The sequence below is a fragment of the Balaenoptera acutorostrata genome, chromosome 2 (assembly GCF_949987535.1).
Source record: "Balaenoptera acutorostrata chromosome 2, mBalAcu1.1, whole genome shotgun sequence".
Lineage (NCBI taxonomy): Eukaryota > Metazoa > Chordata > Mammalia > Artiodactyla > Balaenopteridae > Balaenoptera > Balaenoptera acutorostrata.
Window position 1 is genome coordinate 46,366,872 of NC_080065.1, and position 26,388 is coordinate 46,393,259.

The 26,388-nt window shown below is 34.0% G+C and overlaps 1 protein-coding gene across 3 annotated transcripts in view; it reads left to right on the forward strand.

The window, feature by feature from the left end:
- DDX4 (DEAD-box helicase 4) overlaps positions 1-26,388 on the forward strand; it is a 67,479-nt gene that overhangs the window by 23,279 nt on the left and 17,812 nt on the right. Inside the window, exons 3-14 of one of the 3 annotated variants that reach the window (XM_057540620.1) lie at positions 4,148-4,225; positions 6,962-7,039; positions 9,087-9,137; positions 12,313-12,372; positions 16,842-16,943; positions 17,896-17,976; positions 19,043-19,090; positions 20,769-20,816; positions 22,125-22,172; positions 22,396-22,538; positions 23,178-23,330; positions 24,464-24,618. In XM_057540620.1, the coding sequence (XP_057396603.1) occupies positions 4,148-4,225; positions 6,962-7,039; positions 9,087-9,137; positions 12,313-12,372; positions 16,842-16,943; positions 17,896-17,976; positions 19,043-19,090; positions 20,769-20,816; positions 22,125-22,172; positions 22,396-22,538; positions 23,178-23,330; positions 24,464-24,618 (1,045 nt within the window). The remainder of the gene's footprint in view (positions 1-4,147; positions 4,226-6,961; positions 7,040-9,086; positions 9,138-12,312; positions 12,373-16,841; positions 16,944-17,895; positions 17,977-19,042; positions 19,091-20,768; positions 20,817-22,124; positions 22,173-22,395; positions 22,539-23,177; positions 23,331-24,463; positions 24,619-26,388) is intronic. The other 2 variants (XM_057540622.1, XM_057540621.1) reach the window with 2 other exon arrangements.

Genomic DNA, 26,388 nt, shown 5'->3' on the forward strand with positions numbered 1-26,388 from the left:
GATTGCTGCATCATATGGTAACTTTATTTTTAGTTTTTTAAGGAACCTCCATACTGTTTTCCAGAATGGCTGCACCAATTTACATTCCCACCAGCAGTGTAGGAGGATTCCCTTTTCTCCACACCCTCTCCAGCATTTATTATTTGTAAACTTCTAAATGATGGCCATTCTGACCCATGTGAGGTGATGGCTCATGGTAGTTTTGATTTGCATTTCTCTGATAATTAGCAATGTTGAGCATCTTTTCATGTGCCTATTGGCCATCTGTATGTCTCCTTTGGAGAAATGTCTATTTAGGTCTTCTGCTCATTTTTTGATTGGGTTGTTTGTTTTTTTGTTATTGAGTTGTTTGTATGAGCTGTTTGAAAATTAATCCCTGGTCGGTCACATCATCAGCAAATATTTTCTCCCAGTCCATAGGTTGTCTTTTCATTTTGTTTATGGTTTCCTTTGCTGTGCAAAAGCTTGTAAGTTTGATTAAGTCCCATTTGCTTATTTTTGCTTTTATTTCTATTGACTTGGGAGAGTGATCTAAGAAAACATTGGTAAGATTATCTCAGAGAATGTTTTGCCTGTGTTCTCTTTTAGGAGTTTTTGATGCAATTTGAAAAGGGATTTTTTTTAAACTTTCCCTTTCTGATATTTCATTGTTAGTGTAAAGAAATGCAACAGATTTGTGTATGTTAATCTTGTATCCTGCTACTTTGCTGAATTTGTTTATCAGTTCTACTAGTTTTTGTGTGGAGTCTTCAGGGTGTTCTATATATATATTATGTCATCTGCATATAATGACAGTGTTACCTCTTCCTTTCCAATTTGGATATCTTTTATTTCTTTTTCTTGTCTGATTGCTGTGGCTAGGACTTTCAATACTATGTTGAATGGAAGTGGTGAGAGTGGGCATACTTGTCTTGTTCCAAATTTTAGCGTGAAGGCTTTGTTTTTCACTGTTGAGTATTATGTTGGCTGTGGGTTTGTCATAAATAGCTTTTGTTATGCTTAGATATGTTCCCTCCATACCCACTTTGGTAAGAGTGTTTTAATCATGAATGGATGTTGTATTTTATCAAATGCTTTTTCTGAGTCTATTGAGATGATCATGTGGTTTTTGTCTTTTGTTTTGTTGGTGTGGTGTATCACATTGATTTTGCATGTGTTGAACCATTCTTGTGACCCTGGGATGAATCCAGCTTGATGTGTATGATCCTTTTTATGTGTTGTTTGGATTCGGTTTGCTAATACTTTGTTGAGAATTTTTGCATCTATATTTGTCAAAGGTGCTAGCCTGTAATTTTCTTTGTTGGTAATGTCTTTGTCTGGTATCAGGGTGATGGTGGCTTCATAAAATCACTTTGGGAGTATTCCCTCTTCTCATTCTTTTGGAAGAGTTCGAGAAAGATTGGTACAAGTTCTTCTTTGTATGTTTGGTAGAATTCTTCAGTGAAGCCATCCAGTCCTGGACTTCTGTTTGCAGGGAGTTTTTAAATTACAGTTTCTATTTCACATCTAGTGATCTGTCTGTTCAAATTATCTGTTTCTTCTTGATTCAGTTTTGGTGGGCTGTATGTTTCTAGAAACTTGTCCATTTCTTCTAGGTTGTCCAATTTGTTGGCATATAATTGTCTATAGTATTCTCTTATTTTTTTTTTGTATTTCTGCAGTGTTAGTTGGTATTTATCCTCTTCATTTCTTACTTTGTTTATTTTGGGTCCTCTGTCTCTTCTTCTTGGTGAGCCTGGCTGGAGGTTTCTTGATTTTGTTTATCATTTCAAAAAAACCAGATCTTGGTTTTATTGATTTTTTTCTATTGTTTTTTTAATCTCTGGTTTATTTATTTCCTCTTTGATCTATATTATTTCTCTCCTTCTTGTGACTGTAGTTTTTGTTCTTCTTTTTCTAATTCTTTCAGGTGGTAGGTTAGGTTGCTTGTTTGAGAGTTTTTCTTGTTTTTTGAGGAAGGCCTATATCACAATAAACTTCCCTCTTAGATTTTGTGTGTTTGTGTTTTCATTGTCATTGTCTCAAGGTATTTTTAAAATTTCCTCTTTGATCTCATTGTTGACCCATTGGTTTTTGTCGTAGCATGTTGTTTAGTCTCCTTGTAATTGTTTTTTTCTTGTTTCTCTTTCTGTGGTTGATTTCTAGTTTCATGCCATTGTGGTCAGAAAAGATGCTTGAAATAATTTCTGTCATCTAAAATATGTTGAGGCTTGTTTTGTGTCCTGGTGTGGGTCTAACTTAGAGAATGTTCCATGTGCGCTTGGAAAGAATGTGTAATATGTATATATTTTGGACATAATGTCTTGAAAATATCAATTAAGTCTAACTGTTCTGTTGTGTCATTTAGGATCTCTGTTGTCTTACTGATCTTCAGTCTGGAATATCTGTCCATTGATGTCAGTGGGGTGTTAAAGTCTCCTACTACTATTGTATTCCCATCCCTTTCTCCCTTTATGTCTGTTAGTATTTGTTTTATGTATTTAGGTGCTCCTATATTGGCTGTATATATGTTAATGAGTGTAATATCCTCTTCTTGTGTTGATCCTTTTATCATTATATAGTGTCTTCCTTTAGCTTTCTTTATGGCTTTTGTTTTAAAGTTGATTTTGTCTGATACGAGTATTGCTACCCCCACTTTCTTGTCATTTTCATTTGCATGAAATATTTTTTTTTCCATCTCCTCACTTTCAGTCTATGTGTGTCCTTCATCCTAAAGTGTGTCCTTGGTTTCCTAAAGAGCTAGGTTTTGGTTTTGTTGAGCCGCTATTATATGTTTGTTTCCTGTTTCATTAATTTCTGCTCTTACCATTTTTTTCCTCCTTTACTTTTGTGTGATTTATTTTGTTCTTTTTCTAACATTCTTACTAGTTGAGATGGCTGTTTAGCTCATTAATTTTGAGTTCTTTTTTTTGAGTTCCTTTTTTTGTATAAAAATTTAAGTTCTGATATATGTCATTTTTATCATATAATTCTAAGTATTTCTAAAGTTCCATTGTAATTTTTTTCTTTGCGCTATGTTGTATAGAAGTGTTTTAGAATACATTTCCAAATGTAAGAGGATTTTAATCAAGTTTTTTTGGTATTTAATAATTTCTAATTTTTTAAAATTGAAGTATACTTGAGTTATAATACCATATTAGTTTCAGGTGTATAACAGTGATTTGATTTTTTTTGGGTTACACACCATACAAAGTTAGTATAAGACAGTGACTATATTCCCTGTGCTGTACATTACATCCCTGTAACTTATTTATTTTATAACTGGTAGTTCGTACCTCTTAATCACCTTCACCTATTTCGTACCTTCCCCCACCCCTCTCCCATCTGGCAAACCACTATTTGTTTTCTGTATCTGTTACTCTTTTCTGTTTTGTGTATTTGTTTGCTTGTTTTGTTTTTTAGATTTCACATATAAGTGAAAATATACGGTATTTGTCTTTCTTTTGGTAACTTCCAATTTGATTGCATTGCAATTAGAGAATTTTGTGTATATGATATTGATTTTTGAAATTGTTGAATTTGCATTTTGTCCTTCCATGTGGCTAGTTTTTATGAACATTCTCTTGTTGAATGTCAACTTCTTTAATGTTTTTAGTTCTGTGAATGTGCACAGTGTTCTGTGGATGACTGTAATTTACCTATTCTCCTTTGATTTTTTTTTTTTGGCTATTATAGACAATGCTTATAAAAACATCTTTGTGTGTATCTGTTACCATCTGAGTATATCCGCAGGGAAAATCATACTAGTATACTTCCAAAAAGTATTTTCTTTTAAAATCAAGATCAAGATTGATCCAGTTTATAGTTTCAATATTGTATATGATTTGTGCTTGTTTCGCTATGTCCTTGACTAGTCTCAGTATTAGCAAACTTTTCCAGTCAGTTGTGGTTGAGAAAATTATATCCTTTTTTTGGTTTCCGATTTCTTTAATTATGAGTGAGAGACACCTTTTTTTTTTTTTTTCTTTTGGAGGACTACCTATTCTTATTCATAGCCCATTTTTCTACTAGGCTTTTCATCTTTCTTAGTGCTATATAAAATTCTTCCTTTGCCATGTTAATGGCACATTGAGAAGGTTTAAAGTTTCCTTACCACCAGGGTACTTTTTTTGTTATTTTGACTTGCTTCAAATGTTATTTGCTTTAGAAATGGATGATAGATATTCTCGAAGAGATCATTTCATGAGAAGCAGATTTGCCTCTGGGAGGAGTTTGGGAAACAGGGGTAAGTATCTTTCCTTAATCTTCTGTTAAATAGTTGAATAGTGGAATGAATAGAGGCCTTTATGGCTGTTTAGTGCAAGGTAAAATCTATTATAACTTAGTGTACAGTAGACTTTGTTGGGATAATGAGTTTTTTTTTTTTAATGTCTTGTTTTTTTTTTGTTGCTTTACTTTTTTAAGATAGAAGGCAGTAGTTAAATTGATTAGATAGATTGGTTAAAGAGAGTTGCTTCCCAGAGCTTCTTCAGGTGTTGGTGATTATTGTTCCCAACAATTGGCATGGGAGGAATGTTTGTAAAAGCTCCAAAGATTATGGTGTGAAGGACCTCTTTTTTAAGTTTTATATTTCTCAAGAAAAGGCAGTATGGAAAGCAGTTCTGTTAGCTCATTAATATTAAGAGGTTGTTTTCCCAAAATTGGAATTTTTTGTTGTTACTTTTAGAACAACCAGCACTAGATTTGACAGATAATGACCCAGCAAAATACCTTCCTCCAGTCCATTTTTAGATTTGATATTAAAATGCTGAAAATATTCTGCACTATGTTTTGTTATAGTGCAACAAAATATTTATTATTAGAACCTCAAATTAAATGGTCATATGGATTTTTAAATAAATTTCTTCTATGGGATGCTGTAAGCTAGGGTTAATTGGCAGTTTTAAATATACATGACACTTATTCTTGAATTTATTAAGTATTGTTTTTTGAAAAACGTCAATCCTTCTAGATACTTTTATTCATTGGAAACTAAAGGTTGATGCGTGTATTTCATTTGCCATTTGGAAAATTTAATATTTTTAGATACAGTTAACATAAATGTGAACTTTTATGTTTTGACATGTTTCTGCTACTAATGGAAATAATTTATTTGTTAAATATGCCTATATACATTTTGTTTTTTAAGCCTGCATATTAAGTAAGAGTCGTTGATGATTTGGAGCACCTAGTAGTGCTAAGAGGTTGAAGTGTGGGTTTTGTTTGCTACTACTAAGATTAGAAATAACAAATACCTTAATATTACACTCAGGGAACTATTTAATATTTAGATATATTTTAAAATCCTAATTTAGAATGGGTTATGATACTTTTTGATGAAGACTTCTAAACATTGTTGAATAAAGCCTTTTTAAATGAGAGAGCCATCACTGAGAGAGACTTTACTATAAATTGTTAATTCCATATGTTGTAGGTTGAAATACATTAAATTTCTGATCAAAACTCTTTGTAAATGTTAATACTTTAAAAAGTTATCTTTGAAAAGAATCTGAAAAAGAATGAACATATGTGTATGTATAACTGAATCACTTTGCTGTACACCTGAAACTAATACATTATAAATCATCTATACTCCAATAAAATTAAAATAAAAAAAGAAAAAAAGTTATCTTTAATACTACATATAATCCTGGAAATTCATAGAAGACCCATGAGTATAACCCCTTTCCTGAATGATCCATTTAACATTTTAGCTATTTTCAATCTCTGTGATATTTGTTCTCAGAACTTGCATATCTAGTCACATGGTTTTGAAATTGACTCTTAATTGCTTAACATATATATTGATTAGCTTTTTATCTTCTGTGAAGTATGGCCTAAAAAGCCTTAACTTCCTGAATCACACACTTCTTTAGACTCTGATGAAAATACTGATAGTTGCATATATGCAATTTTGCATTTGGCATTAGGAGTTTCACAGATCCCTTAACTCCTCTGCACTAGGATATTACAGATAGAGGTAAGACAGTTTATGAGGATCACAAGATAATAATAGTTATCCCAATGATAGTTTGAAGTGGCAGTTTATGACGTTTTGGATGGCTGTTCTAAGTTTTTGTTTTAAATACCTGTGCTGCTTGCCATAGCAACTCTGCCCTGAAAATTCTTAATTTAGTGGTAGAGAAACACATGGAAAGAAATATTGCTAAAAAAGAGATACACATAGTATGCTGTGGGAATGTGACTGAAGGATTGACTATGGCTGGAGGACTGAAGGAGGACTTCACTGAAGAGGTGGCTTTTGAACCCGGCTTTTGAAGAGTGAAAAGAATTTTGCTAGGAAAAATAGGAAAGCAGGGAATGTCATGCTGAAGGAACAGCATGTAGGAAGGTAGAAAATATTAGAAGTTCACAATGTGGAGTATGGGAAGTTGTTTTATGAATTAAAATGTTGGGTGTTCAGAGCCGTGTAGTGGGGGATAAAGCTAATAAGGCTGATATGAGGAAATACTATGGAGGGGTGGGAGGTAAAGGGGAGTGGTATTCATAGCATTTTTTTCTTTATTATGTAGTCCCTTCCTAATATTAATTTTAAAAAGTGGAAAGACTGAGAGCGACTGAAGTACTAGAAAAATGAATAAGTAATAAATAGAATAATTGCAGGACAACAGTGTAAAATTTTCAGTAGCAATGACTTTCACATAGGGGTATAATGTAAATAGCTATCAGGGTGAGGTTTCAGTATATAGAAGATCAGAGTTGAATTTCTTGATTAAAGGTCACTAGTAAAATAACACCTAGTAGACAGTTGTATTTCACCAATAGTATATTTGTTTTTACTTTGGTGTAATTTAATGATTTAAAAAAGTTGCAGGTGTATTTTATCTTTCTAAGTTCCTGTACTACTCTCTCCCTGTCCTTGGGAGTTCCCTTAACCCACAGATTCATTTAATTCCTAGTTATTGGTGGCACACTTGATTTTGTATGTTGAAGAGTTTTAACTCTATCTGAACTTTTTCAGATCCTGGCGAGTCTAACAAAAGAGAGCATACATCCACAATGGGTGATTTTGGAGTTGGAAGGAGTTTTGGAAACAGAGGTAACCTGCTTATGATATCTTACAATCAAAACTTAAGTGACCCCAAGTTTTATAGTCTTTGAATTCTGTTTCCCTTTAATATACATAGAAAGTGTGTGCCTTTCCCAAGACTTTATGGCGATCACAAGGGAGTGCTTTCACTTTCCTAGTCATAGTTTAGAGCAGCAGTTTATGCTGCTTTGGATGTGTCTGCTATTCTATTTCGCTTTTTTTTTTCTTTTTAAAAGCCATGCTACTTGCTGCAGCATCTCTTCAAATTGATTTACCCCACAGGTGAAACCCAGTTCTTTTCTACTATACTCATGACTTGCTTTCCCTGCTCCCACAAGCAAGAGATCTATCTTATACTTCCAAAGGTGAATCTGAGTCTCCATCTTTACTTGAGCAAAGAACCAGTAGAAGCTTTGAAATTACATTTTTTTCCATAAAAACTTTAAAAACTGTTAAGTAGAACTTAGGTAAGAGTTTAAGATCAAGACCAGTAGTGTGTAGGTGGAAGACTTTCTCAAGCATTTTGGAGACCCAGCACTTGACTTTTCTGGGAGAGGTGTATGGAGGGGAAGGGGCAATTGTAGAGGGCAGTAGAACGTAATCCTTTTCTGAACCAACTTCAAAGATTGCAAATATTTAAATGGATAAAAAAACTCAAAATCCAAGTTTTGTGATATATACTCTTTTTGTAGGGATTATCTTTATTTTGAAATTACATATCTGTTCAAGGAAGAAGTGTCATCCAATCATATATTGAGGCCAAAGGGTACTTACTTTTTATATGCTAATTGGGTATTAAATTTCCAAGAGGTTTAATGCTGAAGGGTACATTAGATTTGTTGAACCTGAGATGTTAAATGACTTGATATGTAGACATTTTGCATATAGATTCTTTTTTTTAATTTATTTTTTATTTATTTACTTTTGGCTGTGTTGGGTCTTCATTGCTGTGTGGACTTTTTCTAGTTGCAGCGAGTGGGGACTACTCTTTGTTGCGGAGCACGGGCTCTAGGCGTGCAGACTTCAGTAGTCATGGCACGCAGGGTCAGTAGTTGTGGCTCGCAGGCTCTAGAGCGCAGGTTCAATAGTTGTGGCGCACAGGCTTAGTTGCTCCGCGGCATGTGGGATCTTCCCTGACCAGGGCTCGAACCCGTGTTCCCTGCACTGGCAGACGGATTCTTAACCACTGCGCCACCAGGGAAGTCCCTGCATATAAATTTAACATCTGTCCAACAGTAACTGATTGGTCTATGTAGTACTGAAGCCATAATTTAATGTATTTTATTATTTAGGTTAGATACTAATTGATAGGCATTGCATATTGACATTAGTTTTAACTTACATTATTCCCTGAGTATCTCTGCAGTAAAGATCATTTTATTAAGACTCAAATTTTTAAAATTTTATGAAATATTTTGATGGGTTCTTTTAAAATGCGTTTTAGAGATATGTCTGTATGCTCCAGAGATGCATAAATCTAGACACAAGTTTTTATTAAATGAGAAATTTGAAAGCAGAGCTTGATGAAAGCTTGTTTGTTTTAAATTTTGTAAACAAAAAGAAGTTGGCAGAATTTCCTTGTTATTGAGAAGGGGAAAATTATTGAATATTGGATTATAATTTAGTTGTATTGTCCTCCAGCAGATGAAGAGATTACAAGTTAATTTATAAAGTTTAAAAAGTTTTTATATTTTGAATAGAAAGTACATAGTGGTTATAGTGATATATATACACACAAACACACACACAGCTATGTACATATAGAGGAATATATGACATTTGAGGTAATATAAGATTGGCTGGTATTTTAATAAACTGACACAAGGAAGAAGTTGTCATACAATGTGTATGAATTCTCATTCACTATTTATATATACAGTTGTATGTGGTTTATACTGTTTTAAAGGGGCATCAAAACTAGAAGTCCCTGTAAAGAGTGTGTTTCTTTGTTTCTATGTTTCTCTTTCTCTCTCTCTTTTCCTTTCTTTCTTCTACAAAGGTATAGGTAATTGTTGTTTTCAGAAATGTGCAAGTTTAATTGTATATATTTTTGTAGGTTTTTCAAATAACAAGTTTGAAGAAGGTGATAGCTGTAGTTTCTGGAGAGGTAAGTTCACTGTTTTTTGTAGTGACTTAAGAATTTAGTGTCCAGAGTACATGCTAAAGAGAAACTAAGATTAATTATCTTAGTCTGTTCCAATTCTATTTTATTTAAACCCAGCTTTATAAAGCAGCTATAGCCAGAGCCTTAACCAAGAATTCAGCCATCCTAATTTGGCCTATTGTCACCTGCCTTAATTAATCTATAAAGTGCAACTTTTGAATGCTGTGCTTCCTTAAGAAAAAGAGGATAGTAGAAAGAGCAAGTCAAGAATCAGAATTCCACTTTCATATATAAATACAGTTTGAGACATGTAGGTCTTTATTCAGACTCAAATAAGTATTAACAGTGGAAAAAGATTCATGAGACTGTGGATCACTGCTGAAATCAAAGACATTTCTGTCAAAGGTACTGACACTCTGGTTTGGAGGAATACAGAGAATGATGAGAATAGAGTAATGTTACCAGAAGGTAGACTACAATAATTAACAGTACTTTTGCAGGAGAGCCTGGTTGAGTAGATTTGGGTGAGGCCCTGGAACCTGTATTTAAAAAGCATCCCTGGTGACTCTGATGCCTCTTTTGTTTGGTAACCACTGAACTATGGAATCTTTATAACATAATACACTTTGGAGTTCCAGACTTTGTTTCATGTCCCTGCTCTGCTATCTGCTAGTTGAATAACATAGAGCAAGTTGCTTAATTTCTCGGAGCCACAATTTCCTCTTCTGTAGAATGGAGACCATTCATTTTATAGCTTGTTAGGCACACTAAATGAGAATGCGTGTAAAAGCACGAAGCTTAGTCCCAGGCACATTCATGGTAAACAGTAAATGTCATCTATCTTCATTAAATATTTGAGACTTGATATTAACTGTGATTCTCAAAATCTAAACCAAACCTAGACCTGATCACCTTAAAACGCTTTTGGAACATGGTGGGGTTTTTATTATATCAGTTAAGACTGCTTCCCCAAACTACTGTCAGTCTCATTCTCCCTGCTTTTGTCTGCTTTTTCTCCTATCCTGTTCTAATGAAAACATATGTAACATGCAACTAATATTTGAGAGAAGAAAATCATCACCATTTTTATCCTTTTCCATTTCTCCTTGTTCTAATTTTCCAACTTTTAATTAGTATTCAAGATCATTTCTACTCATCAAAGACATTCCTCCCCAGTTGACTCTTTAGTGATGAGCCAGAGTGCTTTTGAGCACAAATTCCAATTTCTCACAGCACTTGAGAGAACTTCTCTCCTCCAAAATGGTCTACTTTCTTCCTTTGATCTATTTGCTTTTTCTATTCTCAGTTTTAGTTCCCCTAAACTAAAAAATTGTGTATATTCCTAAAAAATTCTTTCACTCTCACAGTTGTTGGCAAGCCCAGGAGCAGGTTTTGCTATCATTATAGAAGCTTTTTCTCTGCACACAGATGTATAGAGTGTTTTGTGGTTATTTTCTGTGCAATCTCATGTCCCCTAGCTGGTATAGTATAGCGATAAGGAGCTCAGACACCTTGGGTTTGAGACCCAGATGCTCCTCCTGTCAGTTGTATTATCTTAAAAAATTTGTTTAACTTCTCTGTATTTCTTTTTCTCTGTTTATAATTTGAGGATAATACCCACCTTGTAAGGTTTTTGTGAGGGCTTAAAAAGTTAAAACAGACTTCATTTAGAGCAGTGCCAGACAGATACTAAGTTCTATTTGTTGTTATTACTATTATTTTTATATAATTAATAGATTATAACTGATCTTGGGATCATTGTCTCATTTTTGTTTGTGCTTGGCTTTATTTTTTAACCTACAGAAATTATTTTTTTAATAACTTTTTATTTTGAAATCATTTGACTCAAAAGAAGTTTCGAAAATAGTACAGAGGGTTTCCTCCACCCTTCTTCTAATGTAATTGTACCCTTCACCCAACTGCTGATGTCATCAGCCTATTTTAATTCCCAGTGTGGTCAAAATAGCTTTGGGCTTGTGTTAGGAGAACAATTGGCCAAAGATTATATGAGACCTTTTTCTCCTTGTCAGGCCCCAGATTAATTCATAGGTTTTTTTCCCATAAGGCAATAAATATTAGCTAACATCATCATTATTCCAGAATTATTATTCCAAGAATCTTTCCAAAATTCTTTCTTTACTGTTCAGCACGCTTGTCATATTATATCTTGCTTCTAAGAAAGTTGTCTTGATGTTAGATGGCTCTTCAGGAATATTTGTCAGTTGTTGATGCCAGCTCAAATAGGAGCCTGCAACAAGAGCTCTGGGTCATTGTTTATTATAAAACAATATTAATTGAGTAGATTAGTATTTTGCGCAGAAACTTAACTGATAGCTTCTAATCTGTTTAGCCATTTGTGTCATCACTGGGACCTGAAGTTCTCAGGTGCTAAACGTTAGTGATATGTACAAAGATCCCTTGAAACCATCTCGGTGTTTCCCAAACATGGCTTTATTGGAATCTTCTAGAAAGCTTAAAGTTATTACTAAAAGTTATAATTTTTTAATTTAGAAAAATCATCCATTCCTTGCTGTCACTCTACACGTTCAAAATAAACATCTCTGGGGGTGGACTCTTTCCAACTTTCCTAATAATTTTTAGGCAGCCTTCAGTGTAGTGATCCTCATACCACTATTTAGAAACCCTGGTAATGTTACTTGATAATGTCAGTAAAAACAGAAAGCCAGGATATCCCCCAATTTTTCCATTAAGATGAATGGGGGAAAGTTTGCATATATTAAAAAAACACTGACATCTCAGGTTTATTAAGAAAGGCAAGTTACAGAAATAATGATGACATTATAAGAAGAATAGTCATGCATTTCTGAGATCCCCTTGACTACTTAATTGTTAGATATTTCTGAAACTGTTTCTAGTTAAACTGATATTTACAAAATTCTTATTTTTTGGCTGTGCTCAGAATTTGACAAATTATACGCTTAACATTTAATATTTAGATATATTAGGTGATTTGTATAGGGAATTGACTAAATAATGTCTTTGTATTTCTGTTGTTACAATTATTTTAAAAATTAAAATGTTCATATTTTAACTTATGAAGATATTTATTTTTTCTTACTAATTTCTCTAGTGACAGTGCTATTCTTTAGATACTACATTAATGTAAAGACTAAAGTAATTATTTAGATGCTATTCACATGTTAAATTTTTATTCAAGAGTCTAGTAATGACCGTGAAGATAATCAAACACGGAACAGAGGGTTTTCCAAGAGAGACGGTAAGGACCACATTTTGGAACAATTTGAACTTAAGACAGAGATATGAAACTGAAAACCTGATTTTGGAAGAGCTGAAAGAAAGAAAAATTCTGGTGGTGAAAACCTTTAAAGAAAAATACTTTGGCATATGTTTTATGCTGTTAATATTTGAATTAATATTCAGTAGGTGTCCCTCCTTCTGCTTTCTAATGTCACTGGATTTTTTTTTTCCTAAGACCTCTAGAGTGTGCTATGAAGTACAGAGGGGGACTGTGTGAATCTTGGTCAGTCACAGTGTAGATGAACTGGGATGTCTTTGTCTTTGAGTAGGATCATTGGCGATATGGGGAAGGGAAGAAATCGTAGACTACTTTTTGTTCAAGTCTAGAAGTACTCTACCATACTCTGCTGGTCCTCCCTCTAATGAACTTGAGGTGAGATGGTATAAAAGTTATGCTCAATTCTGGGTTATCTATGGGCAGATTCGTTAAAATAGCAACAGCAAAACTCACAAAAAACCACAGTGAACTTATAAAATTGCTACAGGTGTGCAAATATATTTATGATAAAAGAGTTTAGTTTTTGGAACTGCATGGTAATCAGATATATCATTGTTTTTGCTGCAACTTGGGGGTATCCTTTTCCCTTGCCTATTAGATGTTTGGCTCACTGAATAAATCATTAAATAGCAGGCCCTCCTAGTGAAGCTGAAACTTGCTGTGGATTTCAGTATAGCTTTGGTTGAGTTGTGAGGTGGGGAGGAATTTGGTGGTGAATGAGGTATGGCTTATTTGTCTCATAAGTTGAGTCTTTTTATGACAATTGCAGGGGACCAAACAATGATGGGGAGGAAATTTAAGAAAAAGACTCCGTTTTTAACATTGCTCTCCTCCCCCCTTTAAGAAGCAGTTTTGACACTAACGTTCCTAAACATAGCTCTTATTTTAAAATTTTTGGTTTTCTGCAGAACAGTGACTATCTTCCTTACTATTAAATTTTCTTTAAATCAATTTAATTTATATTTAAGTGAAGCAGTCAAAAGCCAGTTGCAGGGCTTCCCTGGTGGCGCAGTGGTTAAGAGTCCGCCTGCCAATGCAGGGGACATGGGTTCGAGCCCTGGTCTGGGAAGATCTCACATGCCGCGGAGCAACTAAGCCCGTGCGCCACAACTACTGAGCCTGCGCTCTAGAGCCCGTGAGCCACAACTACTGAAGCCCGTGTGCCACAACTACTGAAGCCCATGCGCCTAAAGCCCGTGTTCCGCAACAAGAGAAGCCACCACAATGAGAAGCCTGCGCACCACAACAAAGAGTAGACCCCGCTCTCAGCAACTAGAGGAAAACCCGTGTGCAGCAGCGAAGACCCAATGCAGCCAAAAATTAAATAAATGGATAAAATAAATTAAAAAAAAAAAACTCAACAGTTAAAAAAAAATAAGCCAGTTGCAGCTCTATGTGCTTGATCCTGGCTTATTGACTAGTGTAGGGTGACTAGCAGGAACAGTCATTTTTCAGGGTGTCCCTGATTGCTGTTTTCTTTAGTTGTATACATTTGAGGGTAGGAAATTTGCATATAGTGGTTACTCAGTAAATATAACTGTGTGTGTAAATATAACTGTACCTAAGTTTATGTTGAAGTGTGACATGATATAGCAACAGGCAGGTGCTTATATCATAAATGTATATAGCTCAGTGATTTTTCAGTAACTGAATACACCTGGGTTCTGTGTTTTCACAAGCATGCAGATCAAGGAATAGAAATTACTAGCTCCTCAAAAGCCCCTTTCATGCTCATTTTTAGTCATTAACACCCCCCTCCCCCAGTTAATCTGTATTCTGACTTCTAGCAGCATAGACTTTTTAAAAATTTTGTACTTAACATAAATGGAATCATACAATATGTACTCTTTTGTGTCTGGCTTCCTCTTAATCTAATTGTGAGATTCATTCTTATTGTTGGTTGCAGTTGTAGATCATTATCATTGCTCTGTAGTGTTCTTTTGTTCTACTGTTCTGCTAATGATAGATATTTGGATTTCTTGCAGTTTTGGGCTGTTTTGAAACTGCTGCTATGAACATTCTAGTACATTTCTTTTGGTGACACTTGTTACTGTTTGTCTTTTTGATTGTAGCTATTCTAATGGATGTAAAGTGGTATCTCATTATGATTTTTTATCATTGAGTTATAAATTCAATAGTTGATATAGTTGATGGACAATATTATGTAAGTTACAGGTGCACAACATAGTGATTCATAATTTTTAAAGATTATACACCATTTGTAGTTACTATAAAATATTGGCTATATTTCTTGTGTTTTACAACATATCCTTGTATCTTTGTGGTTTTGCTTTGCATTTCCTGATGACTGTGATGTTGAGCAGCTTTTCATGTGTGTATTGGCCATTTGTATATATTCTTTGGAGAAATGTCTATTCAGATCCTTTGCCCATTTAAAAAATAGGGTTATTGATCTTTTTGTTTTAAGAATTCTTTATATATTCTTTTTTTTTTTTTTTTATGAAGGTCTTTTTTTTTTTTTTAACACTATTTATTTTATTTATTTATGGCTGTGTTGGGTCTTCGTTTCTGTGTGAGGGCTTTCTCTAGTTGTGGCAAGTGGGGGGCCACTCTTCATCGTGGTGCGCGGGGCCTCTCATTATCGCGACCTCTCTTGTTGTGGAGCACAGGCTCCAGACGCGCAGGCTCAGTAATTGTGGCTCACGGGCCTAGTTGCTCCGCGGCATGTGGGATCTTCCCAGACCAGGGCTCGAACCCGTGTCCCCTGCATTGGCAGGCAGATTCTCAACCACTGCGCCACCAGGGAAGCCCTATATATTCTTGATACAAGTGTTAACAGATATATGATTTGCAAATATTTTCTCCTTTTCTGTGGGTTGTTTTTTCACTTTCTTGATGGTGTCCTTTGAAGCACAAAAGTTTAAAATTTTGATCCAAAGTTGCTTGTGCTCTTAATGTCATATCTAGAAACCCTTTGCCTGTTTCAAGGTCATGCAGATTTTCACCTATGTTTCCTTCTAAGAATTTTATTGCTTTCACTGTACTCTTACATTTAAGTCATTGATCCATTTGAGTTCATTTTTGTATATGGTGTGAGATAGGGGCCCAACTTAATTCTTTAGTGTGTGAATAACCAATTGTCCCAGCACCATTTGTTCATGTTTTATATGGACATGTGAAGGTCTAGATATCTTTAAATTTATCCAACTTGCAGTTTATTAAGCTTCTTGGATGTGTAGATTAATATTTTTCATCAAATTTGGGAAATTTTCTGCTTTTTTATTATGGTAAAATAACTCAACATAAAATTTGTCATTTTAACTATATGTGTATAATTCAGTGGCATTGAGTACTTCTGAAGTGTTGTGCAATTATCACCACTATCTATTTGCAAAACTTCTTCATCACCCATGCAGAAACTTACGTCCATTAAGTTTCCTTCTCTTCCTCTCAGTCTCTGGTACCCTCTATTCTCTGTACTTCATCAATTTGTCTATGTCTAGATATTTCATACAATTGGAATCATACAGTATTTGCTCTTTTATGTTTGGCTTAATTCACTTACCCTAAAATTTTCACTGTTCAGGTTGTTGCATGTATCAGAACTACATTCCTTTTTATGGCTGAATACTACTATTCCATTTTATGTGTACTTTTTAAAATCCATTCATCTGTTGATGTACATTTGGGTTTCTTACTACTTTTGGCTGTTTTGAATAATGCTTCTGTGAACATTAATATACAGTTATCTGTTTGAGTCACTGTTTTTGCATTTTTGGGGTATATGTCTAGAAGTGGAATTGTCAGGGAATGGGACTGGGGTAAGTTAAAATATGCCACAAAATCACTGCTCTTACCAAGGACCAGCCTTTTTTAAAAAAAAAAAAATGTTCCTTGGGTTGATGTAAGTCCTTGATTAATTTTCAGTTTGGAAAATGTTAATTCTGACAGTTTTGTCAATTTTTTTTCTTCTTTGGAGTAGCAGCATTTGGAGTCCCTTACTTTGCCATTTTCATTGATATCAGTGATACATATCATTTAATAATTTTCATTTTGTTTGCTAGTGTATAGAAATACAATTAACTTTTGTATATTGAAGGTTCAGTAACCTCACTAAACTTACGGTAAGTACTTTTTCTTTCCATGGATTGTGGAAATCCTGTTAATGGTGCAGTTGTGGCAACTTTTAATGTTTTACAACTGTCATTTTTTCCTTTTAGTCATTTTTAGTTTTTATTCCCAAAACAAGTAGCAGGTTTTTAAAATACTGTAGCTGTATCTATTTATACTAATGAAGTTGAACATTTACAGGTCAAATACAGCATTTCTCTTTAGTAACTATCTGTTAATGGCTTAAAATATTAAAGTCATTGAATTATGCAAAACTTAAATAAACTTGGCCACCATGTCCCCAAGATTTCTTTGTTGTTGTTTTGTGTTGTTTTTGTGTGTATGTTTTAATATTATAGGCTATCAAGATGGAAATGATTCAGAAGCTTCAGGGTCATTCAGAAGAGGTGGAAGAGGTAGTTACCGAGGTTGCCGTGGAGGATTTGGTCTAGGAAGTCCAAGTTAGTAGTGGATTGCAAATAGTGTGTTCATTTATTATGAAAAAAATGATAAAAAAATACTTACTATATAAGGTTGTTATGATGATTATATGAGAATAGTTAAGCATAGTGTGGTTGGTACATAATCACTTATATTGTATAAAATATTATTTTTTAGACACATGTAATTCCTTACAGGTTAAGTGGGAATATATGAATCTTTTTAGCAGTGTGTGTGACTCAGTTCTTTAATATTACATACTGTGAAGCATTTTAGAGCTTTGATAAAGATGGCTGACCTTACAAATAGGTGGCCTTCTCTATGGCTCTGCCTCCCATTATACCTCTTTTATACCAATGTGGCTTTCTACCTAAATTCTACCAGTCGTCATTCCTTGGTGCTAAGGTATTGTCTTCTGAAGTCACTGTTGGAATGCATGTGTCTCTTAACAGAGGAGGACAGAATAGTGGAAGCTAAAAACATAAATTGTAATAATGATTTAATAGATGCGTAGTGGATTAGTGAATTGTCACTTTTGAAAAAGTGAAGGGATCTGGAGTGTTGCTGTTCAGGACTGATAAAGTTTGATTTGGGAACTGTGGGTGCAAGGGGTGCTTTTCTGGAGAATAAGCAGTGAGATTATGTAATGTGAAATTTCTGGGGGCAGTAACCGTGCTATTTTTCAGAGGTAATTTAACTTTTGCTTATATCATATTTTGGTGTAGTATTGACCCTAACTACTTTTATAAAATAAAAATTTTGAGGAAGTAATTTGTTATTGAAGGAAATAATTTGTGGAGAAATCCTTTTGTGTGCTTCTTAGAAAAATACTGTAATTCCTGTTAAATTTAAATTATTTTATCCTGCATCTTTTTAACTTATGGCACCATAAGTTGATTTTTTTTCTCTTTGCTGCATATCTAAAAGCTTCTTAAAAGTAACATAATCTAAATTTATTATCTGTAAATCTAGATAGCAAATATGAACAAGATGAAGGGACCCAGCGCTCTGGTGGCATTTTTGGCTCTAGAAGATCAGCATTAAGTGGTGTAGGTGAGAAATAGAATTTATTACTGAATATTAATCATTCACATTTGCTTTTAGCTCTAGGATTAATAAACCTAATATATATATATGTTTAAGTGTACTAGATTGGCTCATGTTTTCTCTGCTTTTTAGATTTGTAGGCAAAAATACATGGACAGTTTTGCCTCCCTTATAAAGTTTGTGCTCTGTGAATTATTTCTTCTCTCTTATCTACCAGTTAATTTGAGTTATAAATTATACTTTTAATTGGAAGAAGGAAAATGAAGTTTGCTTTGATTTCAAAGAAAGGATTCTGAGTTAGGGGATTTGAGGAGAAAGTGAAAAAAATGGAACATAATTATTGATGAAAAATGTTCAAATGTGGATAAATAAACTGTGGTACTAAAAAGAAATGAGCTATTAAGGTATGAAAAGACATAGAGGAACCTTAAATGTGTATTACTGAGTGAAAGAAGCCAATCTGAAAAGGCTACATACTGTATGATTCCAACTATATGACATTCAGGAAAAGGCAAAACTGTAAGAAGAAGGGTGAAAAAAATAGGTGGTTGCTAGGGGTTGGGGGAAGGGATGAATAGGCAGAGCACTGAGGATTTTTAGGGCAGTGAAGTTACTTTGTATGATACTGTAATGGTGGAGACATGCCATTATACATTTGTCCAAACATAAAGAATGTATAATACCAGGAGTGAACTGTAATGTAAATGATGGACTTTGGGTGATTATGATGTGTCATTGTAGGTTCATCAATTGTAACAAATTACCTCTTTGGTGGAGGATGTTGATAATGGGGGGAGGCTCTGCAGGTGTGGGGACAGGAGGTATATGGGAAGTCTCTGTACTTTCTGCTTAATTTTTCTGTGAACCTAAAACTGCCCTAAAAAAAAATGAAGTCTTTAAACAAAATGTTCAAATGAGAAAAAGGTTTAAGTATAGAATTAAGAGATGGGTGGATTAAGGGACTAGAATCCTGAGTAATTACTCAGTATATGAAAAGAAATAGCTATATGGTTTATATGCTTGAGGAGGAGCTGTGATTTCTCTAAATCTTCTGTAAAACAATGCCTTGCAGGTAAGGGTGACACTTATCAAAGCAGAAGTGGTAGTGGAAGTGGACGAGGTGAGTTCTTATCTGGTTTACCTATAAGTGGTTAAAATTACTGTAATCCAAGCTTAATTTTTGAAGTTAAAGGTAACTGTTGCTGCTTTTATACACTTTGTGGAGTATGCACTTGCACAGCCAGTTTCGAGGAGTTGTTTACTACTACTCTTTAATCCAACGATTCCGTTATAGGAATTACATACTGTAGGTGTATTTGCTCAATATATGTAAAAGTGTGTTCACTGAAGCTTCATTTATAATAAATAAAAACTGAAAATCACCTAAAAATTCATGAGTCTGTTTAATAAATGATATAACCATAAAATGGGAGATACCATGCAGATGTTAAAGATTGAGATGTAATCTATATGTACAAATTCTTATTAAAATAATGTTTTTTCTTATGAGATAGTTATTTGGCTTGGTATAGGGGATAAAGAAAGTTCAGTATAGATGATTTTATACTATGAAAAAAATTTTCAGAGTTAAAAATATCTAAATGTCACATAAAAGTTGAAATGTTTTCCAGACTAGTAAAACAATAAAGCTTGTTTGATGTCTCTGAAAAATTCTTAGTGATCATTATTAGTCCCCACTTCCTTCCTTTGGATTCTTGGATTCTTCACTATAGAAAAAGATTATTAATGGCTAAACTGTATCTTCTACAAATGCTCAGATGTTGTTTGAAAAAGGATTTCAAGACCTGTGGACATACAGGACAAGAAAATTAGCTCACATGTAAAAATGCTATATCTAGTTAGCCTTTCAAATCTAATGCAGTCCTTGTTCTTTTTTTGTGATAGTACCTGAAAGTGGCACAATAGATGACTCCTTGTCTAAAGATCAGAAAGATAGTGTATAGAAAAGAGTCAACACGGCAGACCTGACTGCTGTTCTTTGAAAGTCCTGCTTATAAGGTTGGCCCTTACCTGGCTTCTGAGAACGTGGATTTAGGGAGGGTTCTCACCACTCTTAACTGGTGTGAGTGGCTCACTGTGCCTAAACAGTTTGTACAACTGTGTGGTTTATGCTGAATACCTGCTTTGCTTCTGGGAGTCTGGAAGTTTGGTACATGCCAGGCAGAAGGTTCCTGCATTATCAGCACCTCATAAGAACCCCTGGATATTGAATCTCTAATGGGCTTCTCCGGTAGACAGCATTTCCAGCATGTTGTCACAACTTGTCCTGTGTGATACCAGTGGGAGAGACTCTTGAAAGCTTGTGCCTGGTTTTCTCTGGACTTTTCCCCGTACACCTTTTTCCTTTGCTGATTTTGCTCCCTATCCTTTCTATATAATAAGTCACAACCATGGTTATGACTATATTCTGAGTCCTAGCAAATCATAGAACCTATGGGTTGTAGTGGGGACATCCTAACAAAGATGGATTTTTAGTTCCTTTTAGAAAATATATTCCTTTGCTGAGGAATATAGGGATCAGGAAAGAGACATAACAGTTTAAACAAAAAAATACTAATATGTTATAACAGTGTAATCTGCATAAAATCAGCATGTTGAATGCTAAGAAAACAAAATGTTCAGGGTTCTATTTATCTTAATTGTCTCAAGTATTATTTGTACGAAGGGACTTTATGCATTTTTAGAACTTTTTCTCTTTGAAGATAAGCAATGAAAAGAAAGATGTGCATAGTCTTGTATCTTGTATCTTGACTGTATCTTGTGGATTTCTTTAATAGGTGGTTACAAAGGTTTAAATGAAGAAGTAATTACAGCCTCTGGAAAGAGTAAGTTTTACTTTAGATAAGGTATTTGATTTTTATAGTGAGCATTCTTTTACCCCTCGATTTTTATATATATAATTTTTTTATAATTATGGAATATTTATTAGGTTTACAAACAGCTAAAGGAGTAAGTCAGAATTTATAAATTAAGAAATCTTGTAAGGTAGCAGAGTCTATATTTTCAGACCACTGTAATATATTCATATCATCAAGCTGGCTGAATTTGTTAGACTGGGAGGAGAACAAAATGTTTTTTGGGGGGGTAAAATCTAATACTTTAAACTTTTCTGTTTTTATTCAAAGATATGTGAAATGTAAAATATTAACTATTATATGTTCGGGAAATAATTTGTATAAACTATAATGTATTTAGAATTTTCATTCAACTTAATTATATAGTTAAGGGCATTGAAATATTGTTAATGAAGATAATATCACACACCTTGTATTATTATTTATTAATGTCTATTTGATGCAAATTAAAAACTAGGTAATAATTCAAGGCTTTTTCTCTTATTCCAAACATGTTTTCACTCTCAAAATTTAACAACTTCAGTCAACTTCCTTTCTGATAATATACAAGCCACTTTTCTATTAATTTTCAAAAACTTTTATTTTCCTAATTGTAAAATTAATGTGTTCTTAGGCAAATAAAGCCATGAAAAAAACATAATTTGTAATCTCATCACCTACCAATAATTACTACATATAGTTTGATATATTCATTTCTAGTCTTATTTCTAATCTATATATGTATTTAAAAAATTGAGGTCATTATATATGCATGTTGTATCAACCTTTTTTTTTTTGAGTATAATTGCTTTACAATGGTGTGTAAGTTTCTGCTTTATAACAAAGTGAATCAGTTATACATATACATATGTTCCCATATCTCTTCCCTCTTGCATCTCCCTCCCTCCCACCCTCCCTATCCCACCCCTCTAGGTGGTCACAAAGCACAGAGCTGATCTCCCTGTGCTATGCGGTTGCTTCCCACTAGCTATTTTATGTTTGGTAGTGTATATATGTCCATGCCACTCTCTCACTTTGTCAGAGCTTATCCTTCCCCCTCCCCATATCCTCAAGTCCATTCTCTAGTAGGTCTGTGTCTTTATTCCCGTCTTGCCACTAGGTTCTTCATGACCTTTTTTTTTTCCCCTTAGATTCCATATATATGTGTTAGCATACTGTATTTGTTTTTCTCTTTCTGACTTACCTCACTCTGTATGACAGACTCTAACTCCATCCACCTCACTACACCACTTGATTTTTAAAAACATTTATCTGTTTTTCGGTTTGATTCCTTTTAAGATTCTTGGAAGTCAGAAGCTGAAAGAAGAGAAAGCGGTGACACTCAAGGTATATTAATTTTTGTGTGATCCACATGAGTGTATATTGCATTTTAATACAAATACAGAATATTTAAAAACAGGTAACTTTTTAAAATTTGAAGTGAAAACTTTAATGGTAAACATTGGGAATTACTACAGTATTTAAAATTTGAGTTTGTCAGTTTTTGTATGTTTTCCCTCTTATTTTTATTCTAGTCCTTGTAATGTAAATTTTCTTTTTAAATTCTAAGGACCAAAAGTGACCTACATACCACCTCCTCCACCTGAGGATGAGGACTCCATCTTTGCACATTATCAGACAGGCATAAACTTTGACAAATATGATACTATTCTTGTAGAAGTATCTGGGCATGATGTACCACCAGCAATTCTGGTCAGTGTAATAATTGTTTCTATAATGACTGTGTAGCAAACTTCGGTTTTTAAAAATTTGGTACATTTCTTTAAGTTGGTATTAAAGAATACAAAATTTTCATCTTATTCTCTAATGTCTTAGGTTGGAAATTTAGAACCATGACTACCATCTACATTAGAATTAATTGCTATGTTGAAAGGGAGGGTACTATATTTCCTCCCCACCTCCCCAAACCAGGATGAGAACTTTATTTAAATTCACTAAAAAGGATACTTTTCCTAGAGATCAAGATTTCTGCTTTCTAAGTGTGTGAGAAAGTGTGTCTTAGGGGAGTGGTTTTCTAAGGAGTGGGGGAGCCCAGAGTCCATTGTTGGTAATGAACCATTTTTACTGATTAGAGTTATTTGTATCTCACAGGTTTTAAGGGGACAGAAAAGAGTTTCTAGAACCACTGTCTGTACGGAATATTCCTTAATTCTATCAAGTAATAACATACAGGTTCTGGATATTACTTTTGAGTGGGGGCGTATTTGTGAAGTTAACATAGTATATATAAAGTAGAATTAACAACTTGAAACTAATTCAAATAGAATATGTTCATGGAATGACCTGTATATGATATATGGAATTTAATCACTGCCACCTGCTTTTTTTTAGACTTTTGAAGAAGCTAATCTTTGTCAGACACTGAATAGCAACATTGCTAAAGCTGGTTATACTAAGCTTACTCCTGTGCAAAAATACAGTATTCCTATTATACTAGGAGGAAGAGATTTGATGGCTTGTGCTCAGACAGGGTCTGGAAAGACTGTAAGTCACTTTCCTGCATGTATTCTGCCCCATATTCAAACTGCTACTTTTTGAACTTTGGTTCTTCCCAAGTAGAAGATTTCAGTGAACTGTCATAAATATTCATGTGTGTTTGCTTCTGATTTCTGGTTTTATTGAGGTTTGTGTACTTCTGAAGAAAGAATTTTGAACTATTTCTAGAGTAGTTCATAGATTTTTAATCTCTAAGTGTGTTCAGCTCTTTTTGTGGAACATAATATCTAAAACAAAATGATTGAGGGTCAAAGCACCAAAGTTTATAAGCCACAGAGAAAGGTAAAAAATAATTTATGTAATACAGCTAATACAGTTTTGGAGTCAAGAGAATGAGAAATAGCTGTAGGTATTGTACCTGGTCCTTAGTATGAAGTGACCTCAGGTTATGCTAATTCTAAAAGAGCTCTGATGGGACCAGGTTGGTCTTAGGACTAAACTGTGGGGTTTGTCTATTAAATAGGGTTCCATGAGATGAGTATTAAAGACTGTCATTTCCAGGATCATAGAGTCTTGGTTCATACTATATTAGTCTTAAAAAGCCTCCCTAGTAGAGTTGAAGGGAAAATGAGTGAGTTGTATAATACAGCAGCTGTTGTGTGACTTAAATGTGGTTTTGGAGGTAGATTTTCATGTCTTATTTGTTTAATGAGGAAACTTATAGCACAAAGTTTCTTGCCACATGTAACTTTAATAAGGGTGATATGTTTAGTAATCCAAATGAATGATTTCCCAAGTTTTGCTCTGCTTGTGGACCACTTTTGTCATGCATTCTGATAATTTTATTTCTACCCCAAAAGGAGTCATTTAGAATGAATGCTGCATGCTGCATTAACCTCTGAAAATAAGTTTATTTAGAATCTATGGCTGTGCTTTTTTTTAAAAAAAAGATATTTTCATAGGGTAGATTAACATTATCAGACATTTGATATTGTATAATATGAGCATGAAGACCTAAATGTTAAAAACTCATGGAAATAAAAATTGTTTTCCTTTCTCATCTTAAATTTACCAAAAAGATGAAAGAATAAGCTAAAGGATATAAAGACATGAGGAATAGGTTGCCATAGGGAGAAGGATGATGCACTATACATCTGTAAATTATGGAATTTAACTTCTAGGCAGCTTTTCTCTTGCCAATTTTGGCTCATATGATGCGTGATGGAGTAACTGCCAGTCGTTTTAAAGAGCTGCAGGAACCAGAGTGTATTATTGTCGCACCAACTCGAGAATTGATCAGTCAGATCTATTTGGAAGCCAGAAAATTTTCTTTTGGGTAAGTACTTCTAGAATGCCACTCACAAACGAGTTTTTCTTTCGAGAATTTTCTTACTTATTTTGGGAAGAACTCAGTGCATGAATAAGAATGCACTCATGTAATTGATTGAAGTTTACTTTTTCATAATCTTGTTTATGGGATCTCTTTATTTTAAAAAGAAACATTCTTATTAAAAATTAGATGATAATAGAAATAGATAAGACAGTAGTGAACATATTGGTGTGTCTTCTGGTAGTTTTTAAATGTATGTTTAAAAAATGAACTTAGGGTGTTCCTAATAATTTTCTGTTCTTTTACACGTAACTTAATAAAATGGATAACTGCTTATTTAACAATCAGACCTAATTTTTAATGACTTTAAGATTGCCCATGTGTATGTATTTTATTTCTCTATTTTGGGGGATTTAGGTTGTTTCTAATTTGGAGCTACTATAAATAAAAATAATTCTTGCTGTAATGAACAGCTTGCTATATAAATTTTTTCTACTTTTATGTTTTAAGTATTTTCTTAGAGTGGATTTTTATAAATTTAATGTTAAAGAATATGGACTTATTTTAAAGCTTGCCTTCTACCAGCAGTATATGAGAATGCCAATTTCACTATACACTTTGCCAGTATTTGGTACTGTATTAGTTATCTGTTGCTGCTTACCTTAAAACCTAGTTGCTCAAAACAATAAATATTATCTTACAGTTTCTGAGGGTTAGGAATTGGGGAACAGTTTAGCTGGGTGTTTCTGACTTGGGATCACTTATGAGGTTGCAGACAACATGTCAGCTAGGATTGCAGTCATCTGAAGGTTTGACTGGATCTCTGTGTAAGGATGCTTGATTGTCCTTAGGAAATGACAGCTGGCTTCCCTTAGATTGAGTGGTCAGTGAGAAAGAGCAAGGAGGAGGTTGCTGTGACTTTTATAAAACAGTGCAGTCACTTTGGCCATATTCTGTTTGTTACTAAGCAAGTCAGTAAGTCTAGCCCATACTCAGGACTGGCTATATAATTTGCTAGAACTAGTGCAAAATGAAAACGCAGGGCCCTTTGTTAAAAAAAACTGTGAATTTTAAGCAGCAAATATAGAGCATTAAACCAAGCACAGGGCTCTTCTAAGTTTGGGACCCTGTATGACTGCACAGGTTGTACACCTATGAAGCCAGCCTTGTACACACCTATGGGGGAGCAGAGTTAGGATCTATATTTAAAGGAAGGAGTATTGAAGAATTTGTGTACATATTTTAAAACCACCACAGGTATCTTCATTTTTTTTTTTTCATTTATTTGGTTATTGAGAGGTTGAACGCTTTATACGTTTTCTTTTGTGAATTATGCATTTGTTATCTACCAGTTTATCTATTGGGATATTAGTGTTTTTCTTTACAAATTTTTAGAGTTTTCTCTGTATAGAAGTGTCACCTTTTATTTTGTATAAATCAGTTTATTTAAAATGAGAGTAGAAAAAATTAAAATTATTAAAATCCCTTTAATGTCAAGCTTGACAGATCTTTTGGAAAAAGTAGGTGTACATTGCTTATACCAGTGTTTATTTCTTGCTGATCCCCATGTAGTATGTTGCTCTTCAGTCTTTTATTTTTACTTTTTTTTTAAAGCTTTTCCAGTACATTTTTTAAAAATTTTATTTATTTATTTTATTTTTGGCTGTGTTGGGTCTTCGTTGCTGCGCGCGGGCTTTCTCTAGTTGTGGCGAGCAGGGACTACTCTTTGTTGTGGTGTGTGGGCTTCTTATCGCGGTGGCTTCTCTTTTCGCGGAG